At 43.2% G+C, this 22,054-nt stretch overlaps 1 protein-coding gene across 1 annotated transcript in view; it reads right to left on the minus strand.

The window, feature by feature from the left end:
• LOC141111328 (tumor necrosis factor receptor superfamily member 8-like) overlaps window positions 1–17,774 on the minus strand; it is a 73,555-nt gene extending 55,781 nt beyond the window's left edge. The window contains exons 1-2 of the mRNA XM_073603520.1: window positions 17,515–17,774; window positions 15,676–15,737 (exon numbers count right to left, since the gene is read on the minus strand). Coding sequence (XP_073459621.1) covers window positions 15,676–15,732 — 57 coding nt within the window. The 5' untranslated portion in view covers window positions 15,733–15,737; window positions 17,515–17,774. The remainder of the gene's footprint in view (window positions 1–15,675; window positions 15,738–17,514) is intronic.
• Between the last annotated feature and the right edge of the window lie 4,280 nt (window positions 17,775–22,054).

Here is a 22,054-nt window from a genome sequence, read left to right on the forward strand (position 1 = left end):
GTGTGTTCTACCTCAAATGCAACAAGCCTTTCTGCAGGCTGTCATCTACCTTGTTGTCCATTACACCTGCAACTTATAAATACAATAACTGTTCAACCTTATCTGGACCTGCTAGCCTGGAGCCTCTGCCCGGACCCCGCACCCGCTAAGACTTTGTTGTGCTATTTCCTTAACTTGGCACCATATTCCTGGCTCTGCCCACAAGCAGTTGGGTGCTGTAAAAATGTGCATCAACCTTTTTTTTTTTTTTACTGCCCCCCCCTCCCAAACACAAGTGTAAAAAAGCTCTAAAACAGTAGTTTTTGTTGTCTAAGGATCCTTTGTAAGATAGTTGTATTTCCTATTGATTCTACCAGTAGATCTGTTGATCTCCCTCTTCATGTAATAAGATAACAATGCTTTTTTTTTTTTCTGCGCTGAAATCACTGCAGTGTTGTCACCATATGGACAGAGTAAACTAAAATGGATATTTTTACTTTCAGATAGATAAAAGCCCAACTCCAGCTAACACTTTTTAACCTGTTACCCCAACAGATTTTTTTTTTTTGGAAAAAGGTTGTAAACCCAAGAGCACAAAAATGTAATATTTTGCAGCTTACTAGTCCTTAGATGTGGTGGTTGCATTTGTTTTCTTTTTTTCATGCTAAGCACTTTTTCAGCAAGTACAGGGAAATACCTGTTGATCCTGCCAGAAATGCAGTGTCCCCGTCACTTCCTGTGAGCTGAAAAGAACCTGATCTTTATTGTAGACTTGTAAGAGGGTGCTGAGTGGCAGGTGACACACTGATGGGCAACGTTATTACTCAAGCGGGTGGCAGAGCGGGGAGTCAGACGGTAATCCACAGGTTGCACATTCGTTTCCATTAGCATCCAGAAGTTAAAGTAATTGTAAAGCTTTGTTTTTTTTGTTTTTTTTTTTAAAAAAAACAACAAACAGGTCATACTTACCTGCTCTGTGCAATGGCTTTTGCACAGAGCAGACCCCAAGCTCCTGGCTGCTCCCTATTGGGGGGGAACTTGTGTGGGCTCGATCCCTCCGCTCTCTGCTGACAGGTTTTGATTGACAGCAGCAGGAGCCAATGCCTCCTACTAATCTCAACCAAGCCTGTGAGAGCCAGGAGAGGGGAAAAGACATACCTCCCAACATTTTGAGATGGGAATGAGGGACACCTACTATCAAAAGTATGTAGGCATAGGACACGCCCCCTGTCACGCCCCCTTAAAGGAGAATTAACCAAAATACAAAGTTAATTAAATCCACAAGGGTTTTTTTTTTTTTTACCACTACTATTCCTTTTATATTGGATTTTAAAATTTACAAATGCACCAATTTAGAATTAGGATGAAAGGTTTAGCACTGGGAAACACTTTTTGAAAGATAAAAAGTGCATTTTATACACAACTATATAGATCAGACCAAAATGAGGGACAAATGAGGGGGAAAGAGGGACAGAGGGACTTTGTTCCAAATCAGGGACAGTCCCCCCGAAATCAGGGACAGTTGGGAGCTATGGAAAAGAGCTGCTGCAGACGTGTCCAGCTCTGGATCCATATTGGGTTCAGGTGAGTATTTGGAAAGGGGCTTGGGCTTGGGCTTGGGCTTGGGCTGGGGGGGGGGGGGCTACCATTAAAGGGTTTTTTACCTTAATGCATAGAATGCAAGAAGGTAAAAAAAATATTTTCCCCTTACAACCACTTTAACATAGTGATTACATGATCACTGCTTACCTCTTGTCCTGGTGGGAACCCTGGACTGACATGTCCTCTGCAATGGGCTTCCTGTGGACCATCTTGGGGGAGCCTATATCTGAGCTCTCCCGATATTTGGTTAGACATATTGGACCCAGAGAAGCCAAATATCGTAACTACTCGCTCATTTTGGCATGCCCTGCAGTGTGGGGAGTGTGCAGACACGGACAGGTAATCGTTAGCCAGGGAGAGCTAGGTCTAGGGCAGGGAAAGGATCCTGAGGAGCAGGGACAAGATAGGGACAGTCAATGTGCACTCCTGGAATACTTCTTGGATTCTGGGGAGGACCCTGCTGCCAAGCCTGCACCCTATTTGGAGGCCCATTGTAAATCCCGGGGACCTGTGTAAGGAGTATTCCTTAAAGCGGACCTTCAGTCATTTTTTCAACTTTCCATCTATTAAATCTTCTGCTCTTGTTGTTGTTTTAACTTTGGATAGTAAAACATTTTTTTTCTTCTGCCAGTAAATACCTTCTACAGCCCACTTGACATAGGGCATATGGTTGCCACCTTTTCTTAAAGTCAAACCCAAACACTTTGGCGGTGCACAGCAATTTTTCTCTTTTTTTTTATGGTATAAACTATACATATATTTTGCAATTAAATAACATTTCTAATCATATGAAATTAATCACAAGAGTCCCCCTTTATATCAGAGTCCACAGAGTTCCCCTTTTACATCTGAACTCGCAGAGTTCCCTTTCACTGTAAGGGGGGACTCTGCAGACTCTGATGTAAGGGAGAACTCTGGGGACTCTGACATAAGGGATGCTCTGGGAACCCTGATCTAAGGGGGAACACTGAGAACTCTGATGTACAAAGAGGACTCTGATGTGAGGCGGAACACTGTGGCCTCTGGTGTAAAGGGGAACTCTGATTTACCTTAGTGTACTCACTCAGAGACAGGAGAGAGAAGGGGGGGAGACTTCAGTCACAGACAGGGATGGATGGGGAGCTCACTTACCCCTTGGCAGTCAGCACCTCTCATCCAGATGTCTCTGAGGCTATTATTTCCCACCTCCACTTTCCTTTTCTGAGCCACAGCACCAGGGATTGGCATGTGGGCAGACACAGAGGAGTAGGGGCGGGTGGAAGAGGTGCAGATTTTCCTCTCCCCTCTGTGTGTGTGTGTAGGGGGCGGGGGAGGGGGAATTGTTAGTGCTGGCTTTGGGCAGTGTGAAAGCGATTATAACATACACTCTTGGCTTACACATCTGCAACCAGCAACCCGCTCTGAATAAGGGGTCCGGCGGTCTGAAACCCGGACGCATGATTCCAAACCGGAACTGTGCAGGTTAATCCCAGACAGGTGGCAACCCTATTATGACATCATGCACAGCTCTCTCTCTCTCACTCTCGTGAGAGTTTTAGAGGAAGGAAGGTAGGATGAGTCATAAGAAGGCCAATGAGAGCTGCAGAGCTGGAGGTGTGCCTCTGTGTGTCTGTGTAAAACCAGGAAGTGAATAGGCAGCAGCTTCAGCTGCCCACAGTTAAAATGGTTGCATCCAGACTCGGTGGAGGGAGATTTCTGCAGCATATTTGGCAAGTACAGAATCACAGCATATATAAAATAATATGCAAAGTGGTTGGAGGGAAGCTTCAGAATGGCAAATATGTTTTTATTACAATCTATGTGAGCAGGATGCAGTTCCTCTTTAAGCATATTGCAAGATGCAAGTTCGGCATATTGGAGTTAAATTGTGGCAGGACCATAGAAATTGCCTTATTGTCCATACATATACTTGGACTACCATCTCATTGTTGTACTGTAGGGATGCGCCGATATATCGGCTACCAAAAATTATCGGCCGAAAATAGGGTTATCTGAGTTTTGCCGATAGAAAAAAAAGTGTCAGATAATGGCCACTTGATTTTGCCGTGATTTTACTACGATTTTCATAGGTTATCTGACTCAAAACCCACATCAAAAACACATTAAAGGTACATTTTTGATGCATTTTTGCCACGTTTTCAATGCATTTCAATGGGGCGGACCAGTGTGAAGACATACATAGAATGTAAAGGGATGCATTTTTCTTGAGCCTTTTTTGTGCTTTTTTCAACGCAAAAGCACTTCAACTATTAATTAAAAAGTCGAATATAATACGATTATATATAAAAAATATATATATATATTTTAAAAACTGTCCATTTTGGTGTCGGTTTTCGGCCAAGTGCATCCTGAATTTTCAGTTTTGGTCCAGAATTTTCATTTCGGTGCACCACTATCGTACTGTTCTTAACATTGTCTACAAAATTCCTAGAAGACGTTGTCTCGCCTGGTCCCTTCAAATTACCGCCACCTAGTTAGCCCTATAAAAACACGACTAGTCCCATCAATCCACCATGTAATAGACATTAACAAAGACAGGCATGTTGGGAGTGCAGCCTAGTGGACATCCCACCATAGCTCCTACGGATACAATGGCGGAGTATAGACATGTGCACTGCCGAAAAATTTTGTTTGTTTTCTTCGTTTATTGGTTTGGGTTTTTTTTCGTTTTTCGGGTCATTCGTCATGATCGATATTTGTAAGTTCGAAAATTTGTAAATTCAGAAATTCGAAAATTCGAAAATTCGAAAATAAGAAAGGAGATCAGAAAATTCTAAACTATAACTAACTAACTAATAATAACTAACTATTAAATTATAGGTATTGGAATTTCCTTTAAAATTTGGCTGTTAGTCAACGTAACGAATTTATCTGAAGTTACCAATTATCCGACATAACGAATGCTGCATCTAAACAAATGGAACGGAATGAATGAACAATAATAATAATAATAATAAAAAAATGTTTTTATTATTATTATTGTTATTTATTATTATTAATTCATTATGTTCCATTCGTTTAGATACGCCATTCATTATTTTCGGATAATTCTTAACTTCAGATAAGTTCGTAATCGTTACGTTCTCTAACAGCCAAATTTGAAAAGAAATTCCAATACCTATAATTTAATAGTTAGTAATAGTTAAGTTATTATTAGTTATTATTTCAGATTTTCGAATTTTCGGGTTTTCGAATTTTCGAATTTTCGTTCTTATTTTCGGATTTTCGTTATTTTGAATTTCCGTTCTTATTTTCGAATTTTCAGATTTCCGAATTTTCTAATATTCGTATATATGATTTTACGAATATTCGAATTTATGATTTTACGAATATTCAAATTCCCAAATTTACGAATTTTCGAACATTTGAATTCACAAATTATTAGTTAGTTATTATTTCAGATTTTCGAATTTTTGGGTTTTTGAATTTTCAGATTTTCATTCCTATTTTCGTTCTTATTTTCGACTTTTCGAATTTCCGAATTTTCGAATATTGGCCTATTCGAATTTACGATTTTACGAATATTCGAATTTACGATTTTACGAATATTCGAATTCACAAATTTACGAATTTTTTTAATATTTGAATTCACAAATATTCAGAAAAATTCATTAAAAGGGTTTTTGTTAATTCGGATGTTTCCGAATTTGTTGAAATTCGTTAAAAAAAAGAATTTCCAAATGAAACGAATTGCACATGTCTAGCGGAGTGAGTGTAGCCACCAAGAGACTGGAAGTAGTATTTGCAGGATTACCAGAACTGGTAAGCTTCAGGAAACCGCATCTTTGTTCTGGGGTTTAAATACAGTTTAATGCCCCATTTCTCATTGAATCCAATGCATTTCGCCAAGATCTTCCAATTTTTGCTGAAACTTTGTGGAAATGAAATCTTGTTTTCTAATTTTTTCTCCACCCTAGACGGGGGTCATCTGGGGCGCCAGCCCACTTATTTCTCTGAAGAACATTTTTTGATCACAAAACTTTTAAGTGCAAGTGAATTGAACTTCTCTACAGGCAAAGAAATGTATTTTCTGAGAATTGCACTGATCATTATCTAGAAGATTATCCTGTACCATGCTAAGCTGAGTAAAAGGAAACATAGTAAAATTATTCAAACATTACTAAGAATCTCTGCGCTTCGTAAAGTATATCTGCCTGTCAGCATTACCAGGCCAGTTTACTGTCCTTCCGATTTTTGTGAGGCTAGACTGTGGCCAGTGGGAGTAGAAATTGTCCTGACAGCTGTAACAATGCCCCATCATTGGTGTCATGGGGGGGGGGATAGTGCCCCATCATTGGTGTCAATGGGAGGAACGGTGCCCCATTGTTGGTGTCAGTGAGAGCAATATTGCCCCATTGTTAGTGTCAGTAAGAGGAATAGTGCCCTGTCATTGGGGGGGGGGGGATAGTGCCCCATCATTGTTGTCAGTGGGAGGAATAGTGCCCATCATTGGTGTCAATGAGAGGAATGGTTCCCCATCGTTGGTGTCAGTGAGAGCACTATTGCCCCATTGCTAGTGTCAGTAAGAGGAATAGTGCCCCAAGATCCGAAAAATGGCAGCAAAGGGACGCAGTTTGGAGACCACTGGTGTAGACCATTTGCATACTTCCCAAAGCCTGGCCAGAAAGTTCCCAGAGATGGCATTATCCTGTCCTGCCTCGTTGCTATGAGGTTGCTAAGACACTCCCAGCCAATTCAAACCCTGTTGCATGCACTGTCTTTCTCTCATTTGTCCCCACTAGCTCTGGGCTCAGTGATGCTGTGATGGAAGTGATAGGGGACCACACGTGTGCGGAGGGTTGAGAGCCCACTCCTGTGACGGTGGGGGTGAGCAGTAACAGCAGGGAGTGTCTTAGCAACGTCCTAGCAACAAGGCCAAATGGAACAATGCCATCTCTGGGAGATTTTCAGCCAGGCTTCGGGAGACATGTAAATGACCTATACCTACAGCAAGGACATTATCTAACTTTAATCAGAGCTGCACAGTTTGTTATATCTACAGGCACCATTTTACCTGCATAGGCGGATTTTTGGTAAAGGTGAACTAAACCTTTAAGGCTTATAGGCAGGGAGAAGCAGCTATGACAGAAGAGACCAATAGGGTCTCTTCTATGATAAAAATTCTGCCTGTCAGCTTTTTTTTAATATATTTTCAGGTTTATTTTCTCTTTAAATATACCATTGCAGACATTTTGTTTAATCTGTTTAATAAGTGCAGGAAAGTTCTTGTCTATCTTTGCTAGAAATCTCGTCTACTTATAACTTCTTGTGCTCTCTGGCTTATCAGTTACGTTGTTCCCAGTTATCTTTAACCGCTTCAGCTCCGGAAGATTTTACCCCCTTCCTGACCAGAGCACTTTTTGCGATTCGGCACTGCGTCGCTTTAACTGACAATTGCGTGGCCGTGCGACGTGGCTCTCAAACAAAATCGACGTCCTTTTTTCCCCACAAATAGAGATTTCTTTTGGTGGTATTTGATCGCCTCTGCGATTTTTATTTTTTGCGCTATAAACAAAATAAGAGCGACAATTTTGAAAAAAAACGCATTATTTTTTACATTTTGCTATAATAAATATCCCCTAAAAATATATAAAAAAACATTTTTTTTTCCTCAGTTTAGGCAGATACGTATTCTTCTACATATTTTTGGTAAAAAAAAAAATCGAAATAAGCGTTTATTGATTGGTTTGTGCAAAAGTTATAACTATAGTTATAGGGGATAGTTTTATGGCATTTTTATTAATAATTTTTTTTTTTACTAGTAATGGCGGCGATCAGCGATTTTTATTGTGACTGCGACGTTATGGCAGACATGTCGGACATTTTTGACACATTTTTGGGACCATTGTCATTTATACAGCGATCAGTGCGATTAAAAATGCACTAATTACTGTGTAAATGACACTGGCAGTGAATGGGGTTAACCACTAGGGGGCGGGGAGGGGTTAAGTGTGTCCTAGGGGAGTGATTCTAACTGTAGGGGGGATGGGCTGTGTGTGTCACTACGCTGATCACAGCTCCCTCTCATCGGGAGCTGTGATCAGTGACACTTGTCACTAGGCAGAACGGGGAGATGCTGTTTACATCAGCATCTCCCCGTTCGTCCTCTCCGTGAGGCGATCGCGGGTATCCCCGCGGCGATCGAGTCCGCGGGACCCGCGACCTGACTCACGGAGCTCCCGGCCGGCGGTGCGCATGCAATGGCACGGCGGGGAATTCAAATGGAACGTACCTGTAAGTCCATTTGCCCAGCCGTGCCATTCTGCCGACGTACATCGGCGTGCGCCGGTCGGGAAGTGGTTAAAGTCTTACTAAACCCAGGACTCTGCATTCACTATATCTGGTCTCCCACAGCACACAGAACATGGAAATGCAATTATTTTAGTAAATATAAACTGCTAAAGACCTTTTCTCATCAGCAGTATTTAATAGTCTTGTGACTTCTATCAGTGTCCAGCCGAGCGCTGGTTACAGCTTGTGGGAGGAGTTTTCATTCTCCTCTGACTGTCCTATGAGGCTGCATGAACCCTGACCCTCTGCCTGGACAGTACTGACCCTGTGTTGATCACATGCCCCCCTCCCAAAAAGAAAAAGTAAAAACCCTCTAGAAATACACACCAAACTGAGCATGTGCAGAGTGCCCCCAAGGCTCTGTACTATCAGCAGCTAGACTGGGGACAGTAGAAGAAGGGGAGGATCAGAGAAGACAGGATCAAACAGCCTTTTTACACAGTTTGGAGGATTAACCCCTTACGTTCCACAGTGTGTAAAACCAGCATGCTTTACTGCATATACAGACTGATTTTACTGTTGTGGGTTAAGTAAAACTTGAGGCTGGGTTCACACTTATGTGAATTGGATGAGGGTTTCCAGTGGCAGCCCGTCCATTAGCTGCCTCCTCTCTCCAGGCCACCCCCTATATGCATAATGGATAGATTCATACATAGAATGAATCTATCCATGGCCACCGTGGCCACCCCCTTTCAGGACGCCAGGCGCATGAATTACAGTGGCCAGGGGATTTTTTTGAAGCACCTGATTAGAGCCAGAGGCTCTAATGGGCTTCAAAATAGGGTGGGCTTGGGTCACATCGTATGCGACCCGAGCCCAACCAGTTGTGTTACAGCAGTGAATGAATATTCCCTTTTGAAACACTGATCCTCAATCGGGCCAATCTGAAGCGGGCGTGAGCCCCTTTTTACAACTGGTCGAAAAGAGAAGACTCCCGATTGGCCGCCAAGGAGGAGGGAGGAAACGGAAGCCGCCAGTGATGGAGAGCAGGAGAATGGGAAGCCGCCGCCATCAAGCAGAGGGAATCCGCAGGTGATGGAGAGCAGGAGAACGGGAAGCCGCCACCATCAAGCAGAGGGAAGCTGCGGGTGATGGGGTAAGTGCTACCGGCCAACGGTGGGGGGGGGGGGGTGACATACTGTTTGCTGTCCACACAGCTCCAGGGTGGCCGCGGTCCACATTGGAAAAGGGTCCTGTGCGTCTTTGACTCAGTTTCATGAGAAGGAGGTGTCACCAGGATCTCCAAAATTGGGTCCAAAATTTTAATCACATAGTATCAAAAAAATAAATAGAAGCAACGTTTCGGAGCCACGCAGGACCCCTTCATCAGGCATGTGTTACATGCCTGATGAAGGGGTCCTGCGTGGCTCCGAAAATGTCACTTCTATTTATTTTTTTTATACTATGTGATTAAAATTTTGGAGATCCTGGTGTGCTGGTGACACTTCCTTCTCATGATTGTAGTCGGTTCCAGCCGTTGGTCATTTCAGCACCCAATTTAAGATACAGCCGTTTGTACAGGTACGTGTGCGTTGGGAGTATTGCATTGGTGGCTCAGTTTCAGGCAAGTATTTGGACCTGATTCACACCTGAATCGGTGTACAGCGACTCACCGGACCCCATGCTGGGACCCGCAGCCGCATCAATGTGTATGTTATGGTGAAGAGGAGAATAGGAGGTGTTCTGTAGCCCCTGTCCTAGGGTGACAATGCTGCCTTTCAATCGATACAGGACAGTGAGTAAGCGTTTGTCCCCTTAGGACAGAAAATATGTTACTGGCAGAATAATTAGGTGAACATAAACGGGGAAAAACGCTTAGAAAAGAAAACTAATACAGCCAGGACATCTAAGGCGATGAGCTGCAATATAATTCATTTTTGTTTTTGGTTTCAAATTGGCTCTGAATGCATTCCTAAAGATGACATGAACTAAAATGGGGACATATATATCGCCCTAATACAAAGCTCTTCAGTTCTGATGTGTTCTTTTACGAGAAGGAATAAAAATAAACTATTAGAAGAACTCGGCTCGGTAAGCTGAGAATTGTTTTGACGCCCTGGGAGGGGGAAATGACAAACTCAGCAGCTGTATGAGCACAAATCGAACCAAAATGTCACCCTTATCGCAATTCATTTTTGTTCTGCGTAAGTTTTGGTTTCACTCACCGTTTTTCCCTTAGAAAGACACATTTCAGAGTCTTCGTGCAAAACCCCAAAAACCACAGAACCCAGACGACCGCCTGTGAAATTTCTTTGATCGACACTGTCAGTCTGTTCAGAAGGGTTTGTGCAGCCGGCGCTGCAGCTGAAGACCTGTCAGTGCGATTTGGACGCCTTCGGGGGGCGCACGTTTAATCTACAAAGATGAGCCGATGAAAATTCCGCAATGTGATTCGAGTAAAGGGTTCACATTAAGACTGGATGGTATAATGTCATCTCGGTCATTATCAAAAGACATTTCTGTTATGTGGAGTAATAACCTTCCAGCAGTTGCAGAAATCCCTCCTCTCTTCCTCTACAGTCACCTCTACTCTCCCCTTTAAAGTAGAACTGAAGGCAAGACTTCTTCTTTTGATTTTGGATAGAGTGGAGAGGGATTAGAGCCCCTGTCGGGTTTTTACTGCTCTCTGTGTCCCCTTTGGCCCCTTTCACATGGGGCAGACTCCAATTAGATCAGCAGGGGGTCTGTCCACTGATCCCCTGCTGATCAGAGCAGAGCGGGTGGATGACAGGGCCATGTCCGTTCAGTTTCTGCAGAGAGCTCTGCTCTATGGAACCGCAGGGGTGGGAACCCGTTTACACCCGCTGGTCCATAGGGGTGAACATAGGTTCTGATCAGGTCTGCATGAAAAAAATGGCAGGCAGAACTGATCGGACTAGGGTTTCCACTTTTTCTTCAAGCCAAACCCGAACACTTTAGCGGTGCACAGCAAAACTTTTTTTTTTTTTGTATACGCTATAGCAGGGGTAGGCAACTTGAGCCCTCCAGCTGTTGCAGAACTACAAGTCCCATCATGCCTCTGGGAGTAATTGTAACTGCCAGCCTTGTAATGCCTCATGGGAAATGTAGTTCCACAACAGCTGGAGGGCCCCAGGTTGCCTACCCCTGCACTATAGGATGACAGACTTGGGACACCTTTGGGGGCTCCAAAGAGAATAGTAATGAGGGGCGCATAGTGCCCCCTAACCCTCCTGTCAGGCCCTGTTCTGCGCCACATTCCTGTCTGAATAATGTGTCCGGGTTTCAGGGGCATAGAAACCCGGACACATGATTCAAAACCCGGACTGTCCGGGTGAATCCCCGACAGGTGGCAACCCTAGATCGGACCCTTCATGTGAAAGGGGTCTTTAGGGAGATTCTCCCTCTCCATTTGTGCTGGTGAATGTTATCACCAAAAGTAAACAAATAAAATGCCAAATTTTGAGTTGTCACCAGAACAGGAATAGAGGGGAAATCTTCCAGTGGGGACACTAGTTCTAGTGACAACCAGGGATTCCCTCATTTTGGAGGGATTTCCTCTCACTTCCTGTTTTGGCTATGTGATAGGAAGCCATCCCCACCAGGAGAAGACAGTGGTTATTGCTAGCGGCTGAAGCAGCCGCTATTGATCATCTTAAATAAATACGGCAGGCTGGTTGTACCCAAGTTGATCGATCAACCTGCCCACACACACAGTTTGAATCTCGGCCGGTTCAGCAGGAACCGTCTATGGCTGGCCCAATTCCTAGACACCACTCATGGACAGTCGCATAGACTGAAAACTGTTATGCCAAATTTTATTTTATTGTAATGTAGATGTCCACATATTTTTGGACAAGAAATGAAATGTGTCCTTATATTCTAATATAATAAAGCTGTGATGGTTTTATACTTTCATGTTTCTTCTGTATTGCACATTCAATTCCCATTTCTCCCCCACCCTATTCTGATTAGGGGTGAAAGGTATTATAGATACTATTTTGATGGAGGGATGCTGCCTACAGACAGGGCCACTGTTAGAAATCATGGGGCTCCGTACAGCCTACCTGACGGGGCCCCCCTTCAACCACTCCCTCGACCCCACCCCTGGCCCCGCCTCGAAACAAAATGCAGGTTTGTTGCCTTTTACATATGCATGTGGGACCAACGTGTGCGTGGGCATTAACATGAAGGGGTGGGGGCAGTTTAAATTTCTTTTAAATGTTATTTTATTATTTATTTTATATATATATATATATATATATATATATATATATATATATATATATATATATATTTACATATAAATATATATATATATATGTAAAAAAAAAAAAAATAGAGAATTTATATATATATATATATATATATATATAAATTCTCTATTTTTTTGCTATCACAAGGAATGAACAACATCACTTGTGATAGCATGGGCCATGACAGGTCCTCTTTATGGAGAGATCTGGGGTCTTTTAGACCCCAGATCTCTGGCCTCTGGCCTCCAAAGCATCTGATCAATCCAAGATCGGTTTGATCAGATGCTTATTCATGCCGGTAATGGCTTGCTTACATGATACCGAAACCGGAAGTGATGAAATCCTTGTCACTTCTGGTTTCTGACATCACACAGTGGGAGGAGCGACATCCATCCCTCTCACTGTGTCCCATTAACAGGGTGCTACTGGTCGCATCTTAACCACTTCCAGCGAAACGATGTACCTGTAAGTCGTTTTGAGGAAGTGGTTGTACTGATGCCTGCAGCTGCAGGCTTCGCCCCAGTACTGTTTTTTAGAGCTAGCAGTCGGCTTTCTGGTGATAACAGCAGCTTGGCTATTCTTACAAGGAGCGGGAGGGAACGCCCCCTCCCTCCTGCCGCCTTCCGCCGCTCCGCCCGGGTCTCCCGTCCACCGGGAGACCCAAGCGGCCAGCCAGCACATTAGTGTTCCGGCTGGCTGGTGTCCCGAACAAAGCCAGAATCGGCTTCAATCTGGTCTCCGATGTAGTAACCCAAAAGCAACGTCACCTCCAGCTGACTCGACTGCCAATGGAGCCGATTTATAAAAATCCCTAGTATTCAAAAATGCTGATTTTGGCGGTTTGAATACTTTTAAGTGCAAAGGAGGGATTTGGGGTCTTTTAGACCCCAGAATCCTCCATAAAGAGTACCTGTCACTGTCCTATTACTGTCACAGGGGTGTTTACATTTCTTTTGACAGCAATAAAAGTGATCAGATTTATTTATTTTTTTAAGGGATAGTGTAAAAAATATATAAATAAATACGATTTTTTTTTTTTTTTTTTAAGTGCGCTGTCGTTCCAGAAGGAAGCCTCTTCTAAAAATAATGCACAAGAAAGCCCGCAAACAGTTTGCTGACGACAAACTAAGGACATGGATTACTGGAACCATGTCCTGAGGTCTGATGAGACCGAGATAAACTTATTTGGTTCAGATGGTGACAAGCGTGTGTGGCGGCAACCAGGTGAGGAGTACAAAGACAAGTGTGTCTTGTCTACAGTCAAGCATGGTGGTGGGAGTGTCATGGTCTGGGGCTGCATGAGTGCTGCCGGCACTGGGGAGCTACAGTTCATTGAGGGAACCATGAATGTCAACATGTACTGTGACATACTGAAGCAGAGCATGATCCCTTCCCTTCAGAGACTGGGCCGCAGGGGAGTATTCTAACATGATAACGACCCCAAACACACCTCCAAGACGACCACTGCCTTGCTAAAGAAGCTGAGGGTAAAGGTGATGGACTGGCCAAGCATGTCTCCAGACCTAAACCCTATTGAGCATCTGTGGGGCATCCTCAAACAGAAGGTGGAGAAGCACAAGGTCTCTACCATCCACCAGCTCCGTCATGTCCTCATGGAGGAGTGGAAGAGGATTCCAGTGGCAACCTGTGAAGCTCTGGTGAACTCCATGCCCAAGAGGGTTAAGGCAGTGCTGGAAAATAATGATGGCCACACAAAATATTGACTTTGGGCCCAATTTGTACATTTTCACTTAGGGGTGTACTCACTTTTGTTGCCAGGGGTTTAGACATTAATGGCTGTGTGTTGAGTTATTTTGAGGGGACGGCAAATTTACACTGTTATACAAGCTGTACACTCACTACTTTACATTGTAGCAAAGTGAAACATGAAAAAATATAATAAAATATTTACAAAAATGTGAGGGATGTACTCACATTTGGGAGATACTGTATCTCGATAATTGCTACAGTGATGACCGAGATATCACCCTTCCCATCCAGCAACGTACTGGTACGTCGCTGGACGGGAATTGATTCAAGGGGATTTGTTTGGGCAGCTACGCTGCACATGTTTATTGCTCCCTCAAATGCAAGTGTAAAGTAGCATTTCATCGTGTCTTATGATCATCAGCATTATGATGATTACACAGGCAGCACAGTAAGCAGGTGCTCTATCATGGCTCTATGTCACATGGCTGCTGGGTGCTGACCTTGTTAAGTAATGGCTGTACTGAGTGGTATAGACTGTCACAGTACAGCCATAACAAAGTCAGCACCCAAAAGCCATGTGACATAGTGCCCTGAGAGCGCAGCTGCTTAATGTGATGTCTGCGTGATTATCATAATGCTACACGCTTTCTGAAAGCACACGGAAACTCCTGAATGCAGGAGTTTAGTTGCGCTTTCAGAAAGTGCTCCACACCCACAAGATATAGTAGAAGTCTATGGCAAAGCGCAGTTAACCCACAGAAAAGCCTCAGGTGCACTGCGTTGTACCCACGGTGCAGGTAAACTGCAGCGCATCAGTGTGAAAGTGGCTTTATAAGGGGCTCAGGACAGTAAAGGCTCATTTACATCAGTGGTTCTCAACCTCAGTCCTCAAGTAACCCCAACAAGCCATGTTTTGGGAATTTCCCTTAGATAAAATAGCTCTTATCAATACCATGTCATTGATATTGATTTAAAGCAGCTGTGCAAAATAAAGGAAAACCTGAAAACATGGCCCGTTGGGGGTACTTGAGGACTGAGGTTGAGAACCATTGATTTACATTTGCATTTTGGGAGACAGTAATACCCCATAGTTGAGATGTGTTTTTACCACACACCCCCAAACTGCTGGTGTAGTGTCAAGGGTCACAATGGCAACCCCGGCCCATGCTCCAGGGGGGGCCTGGTCGGCCTCCCTGTCACATTCTGTTTTACATTTGGACAGGAGCGGCGGCGAGGGTCCTCTCCATTTTCCTCCAGCAACCGCTTCTCCTCTGATTACTGCCAGCATTCAGCGGCTGCAGGAGGAAAATGTTCATTATGCTATTCAAAATTTTAAATTTTAAATTCTGAACCATTTAATTTCATTGTGGCCCATGACCGGTTACCTAATCACTTGCTCTTCAAAAGGTTGAGCACCGCTAAACTAGATATTTTATGCAATGCTTTGATAGTTTTTGTAAAAGTTATGATGTTATGATATTAAAATCATGTTAGTTTTTTTGTAACATGTGGAGGGGTGGAGAGAAGGGTGGGGAGAGACGTGGCCGAGCCAAACAGTTCCTATTTCTAATATTTGAAGGTACGTCCTGTAGTTGCAATTCTTTGCTGCTGAAACCCTTTTTTTTCATCTCTCGGATTTATGTCATTATTATATAGAAATCAGGATCTGTTTCAAGATGACAAACTTCATATTAGCGTTTAGATGTTTGTGAAGACCCACGCTGGAGCACACAGTGGAAAATGAATAGCTCAGTCTGTTGAGTTGACTAATCTTATATCTCCCCCCTGAGAAGTCGCCCACCCAGAGAGAAGCAAAACAGCCAAGATAAGACCATAGAAAAACAGCTAGAAGGTTTTCTTATGTAATGAAAAACCTTACCTGGAAGTGTGCTGCACTGACAACGAAAGCAAGGAGGAAAAAATGATGCAGAGCCATGGCGTCTGGAGAAAAGGACAAAACTTGTTAGTCAAGTAACACAGAAGGCGAAAAAAAAAAAAGAACCTTCAAACTGAGCCTGTCACTTCTACAAATCCTTTGGAATGAAAGTTATAGCTTAATTATAAAGACTTGTCCGCTGTGGGTCTTGTTGATGAATGCCTAAAAGCTGGTCATGCATCTTACAATATGGTTGTCCACCCAACCTCCTTTGGACCTACTTCTAAGACCCTTCCTGACTGGTTAGCAATTCATACCTATACAAATACATACTGTTGTTTTTTTTCATTTTTCATTCACAGACAAAAAATGACAGTAGCTCAACCTGGAGATGGTCCCCAGCCAACGGGGTCCCAGGCGTTGATAGGCATAAGGTGACCACCTAGAGATGGTCCCCAGTCAACGGGTCTCAGATAAAGCATCTGTTGGGCCAGTTATAGCATTTTGTACCATAGGACTCCAACCTCCTACCCAGTGCTAAGTGGTTTTGGCAGCAATTTCATCACCATCCTACTCTCTCCTCCCCTCTCTTTTGAAAATTATATCAGATGTTTGGCTGACCCAAATGCTTACGTTTGACAGTTCTGCCCAGGTTGGACAGTGCATGCACTGCTGTCCACCCCCGAAGGATCATGTTTGCCATTAATATGACGTCCCCCCCCCCCCCAACGAGAAATGTGACAGTTTAGACAACAAAAATATCTACCTGTAAAATAATTTTCAGAAGGAGAAGATGGAAATGGGTATTTGAGTTAACATCAGAGACCATGCTCAATAGAGGTAGCTGAAAACAATCTTTTGTGCTGGTTGGTCTTTTATAAACATAACATGTATTTCAGGGTAAAGTTCACAGAATTCTAGAATTTTGACCCCAGGTAGATGGTCTTCTTTTTTTTTCACAAGAAATCAGGTAGATGGTCTTCTAGTTGGCCAGTTATTTTACAAGTTGCTGCTTCTGTCTATAGCTCCGCTTGTGTCAATCCCAAACATGTTTAACTCTTTAACTGCGGCAGGGTCTTGCTTTTTGCACGTGGCTGAGACAGTCATTCCATCTAAACTAATGAAACGCTCATTAATGGCACCCCAGCCATAAATGTTCTTGATCCCTAATGTGTGTAGGACAATAAAGGCATCATACTCTATATGTTTTGGGTCCTAACTGCAGAGTGCCTATTATGTGGTGCCTACGGAAGGGGTTTAAACTGTTGAGTTAACATTTGCGTTTCTAAACTCCAGCACGCACTCAGGTTATGAAAATTTGTTTGAGATATCACAGCTTCCAAATATGACCAAAACCGCCATAAAATATTGTAAGTGACCCTCTCCAGTGCAGTGATGGAAGTGCCAATCTTTTCCTGTGTGTTCCTTTATAATGTTGTTTCATAAATTGTTAAAATGTATTTATTTAACAGCACCATTTAAAAAAAGGTAAAAAGAAGAAGAAAAAAATAAATATAAATATATATATATATACATAAATATATATATATATATTCAACATTTAGTAAGCAAGTCATAGAGTGGTTTGTGGATATTCTTGACAAAACCATCAATGATGGGGTTTTGCTATACCAATGCAAAAATGTCCTTAAAATTTTATATTAAAGTGTTGGTGACTACGTAGTGTCTAGTTTTCCACTCTGTCTTTCTGCATGGGCTAGCTTTTCGTAAAAAGGAAACATGACAAAGTGCCCCCATTCTAGAAGTTATTTTTAAACACTTTCCTCCGGACCTTAAATGAACTCTAGTCATAGCTGTAAGGAGCAGGTCTTTTGTACTCACCGGTGTGTCCTTTCTCTGCTGGGTCTGGTCCAGAAGGTCCTGGGTCTCCTGTGCTTCTCTCTGCTCAGGCAGCAGTCCCTTCCACGTGTGCTCTTACTCCGTGTCACTGTGCTACTGCATGCTTATTCATCAAGTTTGCTCATTTAAGCCCCCAGTCATTCAGAAACCACACTGATCACTAAACTTCTGCTCATACCTCGTGGTTGCAGTTTACTTAGCTGCGTACTCCAATTCTGATTCATAAGTTTTATGTGAACAGCATCTTTCCCCATTCTGAACAGAAGGGGCCTGTACTTGGGCTAACATCAGAAGACATGTATTAAAAGGTCAGTTTTGACATTGTCATCAGCCTCCATCCCTATTAAAATATACAAGAGAGAACTAAGAGAACAAAATATACAAAAAATTAAGTATGTGGAGGGTCAAGTGTTATGTGGCGTTATAATTAACATATCTATTATATATGTAAAGGAGTAGGCATTTGTCTCAATTTCTACCTCAATTTCTTTCTAAATCTCAATTTATATTTTATAGAAAATTATTATACTACACATAAAATGAAATACCTGCATGGAGTAAGATATTGAATGAAAAACTTTATTTCATACAGCAGTACATAAATTATAAATAATCCAAAAAATGGATGGCACATGATACATATAGAAAAGCCCAAAATTTGATAGTACATGATTGGAATATAGTCAAATACATAATGCATAAACAGAATCCACAATGACGAGGTAGGATGCAGTATACAATTTGATCACGACATCTGTTAGCTCAACACTTTTCGGGATTTGATGTCACTCATCAGGAGCAAGTGTGTAGACGTGCAAGATATCTCTGTAATGATATATTATGCATTTATAGTCGGTCTAATATAGTCACAAGTGTGAAAAATATAAAAAGAGGAATTTCTTTTTATATTTTTCACACTTGTGACTATATTAGATCAACTAGAAATGAATAGAAGAATTTATTTTTATATTTTTCACACTTGTGACTATATTAGACCAACTAGAAATGCATAATATATCATTACAGAGATATCTTGCACATGTACACGCCTGCTCCTGATGAGTGACATCAAGTCACAAAACATGCGGAGCTAACAGATATCGTGTTCAAATCGTATACTGCATCCTACCTCGTCATTGTGGATTCTGTTCATGCATTATGTATTTGACTATATTCCAATCATGTGCTATCAAATGTTGGGCTTTTCTATATGTATCATGTGCCATCCATTTTTTGGATTATTTATGAATTATGTACTGCTGTATGAAATAAAGTTTTTCAGTCAATATCTTACTCCATGCAGGTATTTAATTATATGTGTAGTATATTAATTTTGTCCTACTCCTTTACATATATTATAGATATGTTCATTATAACGCCACACAACACTTGACCCTCCGCGTACTTCATTTAAAGTCCCGCTTCCTTCTTCCTTGTTCTCAGCTGTGCAAGAAGTTGAAGGCTTTGTCTACTGGTCTCCTGTCGGGATAACATTTGAGAGCCAAAAAATCATATGGCAACATGGAGAGTAAACTCTCTCATGGAGAGCTGCGTTGAGCAGCTCTTTCATTTCAAATGAGCTGCCTAGGACCCCTCTGTGGCAATCCCTCCACTGGCTTTTAATTGCCCAGAAAATGAAATTCAAAATACTAATAACAGCATACAAAGTCTTTCACAACTCTCCCTGAGCTACATCACCAATCTTGTCTCCAAATACCACCCAAACCGTTCTTTCCACTCCTCCTGATCTCAAGCTCCCTTGTCCTCATCCTCCCATGATCCTCTCCAGGACTTCTCTAGAGCCACTCCCATCCTCTGGAACTCTCTACCTCAATCTGTCCGGCTATCTCCTACTCTAGCTGCCTTTAAGTGATCCCTGTAAATTCATCCCTTCAGGGAAGCCTTCTGTATGTTAAACTATGGGGATACAGCAGCTGTACTACCACAGCCTCAGGTCCTAATTTGACAGGAGTGTGGATGCAGGTGTATTACCGCAGACAGTGTGCATTCCGGGGGAACTCACCCACACCTGCACACTTATCAAATTAGGACCTACGGCTGTGTTCGTACAGCCATTGCATCCTCATAGAATAACAGGTGGCTTCCACCGCACAAATAGCTCATTCACACTATATGGGCCAGAGAACCCATGTGAATGAGCCCTTCATTTTTTTAATTTAAAAAAAAAAAAGATTTAAATGATTTTTTACATCACTGTTGGGAAGGGGGGGGGGGGCTTGGGTGAAATATCAGGGGTCTAAACAGACCCCTGATAGCTCTCCTTTGAGACAAGGAAAGGCACTGAGGACACAGATTCTTCTATTTCTTTCTCTGTAGCCTAAGTTGCACTGAAGATGAATCAACAGGTGACAAAGGCTTCCTGTTTATTCATAAACTGAAGTAGAGTAAACAGTTTACTCTGCTACAGTTTTGAATGGACACAGCAGCAATTGATACTGATCGCTCACTGTGTCCAATTCAGAATAGGAATTATATATTTACCAACCCCTTCCCCAACTCACTATCCCCCCGGTACCCGCAGCAGACGGCGGGAGAGGGAAACCACCAGTGCTGCGGGGGGACCAAGAGGGGGCCCGGACAGGACACGAAGGGGGAATGGTGCGGCAGGGCAGGAGGACAATTACAGAAGGATGCACTGTGTCTGCGTCTCTCCCTCCAGCAACTGAAAGCCAGCAGCAGGGAGAGGGGGAGAAATCAGCTTTCAGCTGCTGGAGGGAGAGACACAGACTGCATCATTCTTTAATTGTCCTCCCATCTCGCCGCACCGATCCCCCTGCTGTTCGTGCCCCTCTGTGTGCCTGGGCCCCCTATAGGAGGCCCGGTCCTACCCCCCTGTCGGTGGCCCTGAGTGAGGGCTCCAACACAACGGGGAGACAGCAAAGGGTCGGAGGTCTATAGGTACAGTTGTTTAGCCCTAAATGGGTAGAAGTCGTTGTCTCTTGAAGTGATTCAAGAAGCCAGTATGTGATGCAACTAAGCAACAATCATTTAAGATAGAAAAAAACTGTTTTATAGTTGAGTATATATTTACTATCAAGAAAATGAAAGCAAAAGAAAGCATTACCCCAACCTTTATTAATATAAAAAAGTATATATGGGCTGCACAGTGGTGTAGTGGGTAGCACTCTCGCCTAGCAGTAAGAAGTGTCACTGGTTCGAATCCCAACCATGACACTACCTGCCTGGAGTTTGCATGTTCTCCCTGTGCCTGTGTGGGTTTCCTCTAGGTACTCCGGTTTCCTCCCACACTCCAAAGACATGCTGGTAGGTTAATTGGATCCTGTCTAAATTGTCTCTAGTATGTATGAATGTGAGTTAGGGACCTTAGATTGTAAGCTCCTTGAGAGTAGGGACTGATGTGAATGTACAATGTATATGTAAAGCGCTGCGTAAATTGACAGGGCTATATAAGTACCTGAAATAGATAAAATAAAATAAATATATAGATATATACAGGGGTGGACTGACCATTAGGGCTCTCGGGCACTGCCCGAGGGCCCCAAGGCCAGTAGGGGGCCCCATGAGCAGGGACAGTCACACTCATTAAGAAGGTGTTCCATTACAGCTCAATTGTGGGGTTTGTCAGTAACAGTGTCATTGCTTCTAAATACATATACTGCCCGGCGGTTTATTTATTTAGAGTCTTTGTTCTGTCTCACCATTCAGTGTTCTCCTGCACACTTACTCTGTGTTCCCCTCAGTCAGATCCCACCTTCAGTGCCATGTGACGGGAGAACCCAGAGGAGGGGCATAGCTACTGCCGACTACTGCACACTGTATGCAGAGAGGGAGATGAGCTGAGTGAGCGAGGAAAGTTTTTGTGGAGGTAAGCTGTTGCAGTGCACACAATACCAAGTTTCATGTCAGGAGGAAATGTTTGTGGCAACATGCGAAGGGTTAGGTAAGGTGACAAGGAGGGTTGAAATAGTAGGCAACTGTGTGTGTGTTGGAGCCAGCAGAGTTTGCAGCCCCCCCCCCCCCCCAGCTGACAGACATTGAGACAGACATCACCTAAGCAGGCACACAGCACTAATCACTATCTATCTACATAACATCCCCCCATCACTCTGTGTATGTCCCAGATAATGAGGTGGTCCATTTTCATCCAATCTCCCCATAGAGGAGAGGAGAGATCTGACAGATCCGTCTCTGCACAGTGAGCGGACACGGACCTGTCATCCGCCTGCTCAGCAGGGATCAGCGGAACGATCCCCCGCTAAGCAAAGTGGGGCCCGTCAAAACGGACGTGTCCCATGTGAAAGGGGCCTAACAGTTAGGCTTGGTTCACAACTGCAGGTGCAACCAAGCATGGGCATGTTTTTCACATGTAGCACCCTAATGTTTAGGCAGGGTTACTCCTAAATTTACCTGCCAGGTGTATTTGCCTTGGCCAATTGTTAGGGATCAATTGACTTGACCCTAAGCCTGGAATTGCTGCACTTCTCTGTCCTGTCACTAGATGGTCGGGTACCTGGTGACATTAGATAAGAGAAGGGCAAAG

The sequence above is a fragment of the Aquarana catesbeiana genome, linkage group LG10, assembly GCF_042186555.1.
Source record: "Aquarana catesbeiana isolate 2022-GZ linkage group LG10, ASM4218655v1, whole genome shotgun sequence".
Lineage (NCBI taxonomy): Eukaryota > Metazoa > Chordata > Amphibia > Anura > Ranidae > Aquarana > Aquarana catesbeiana.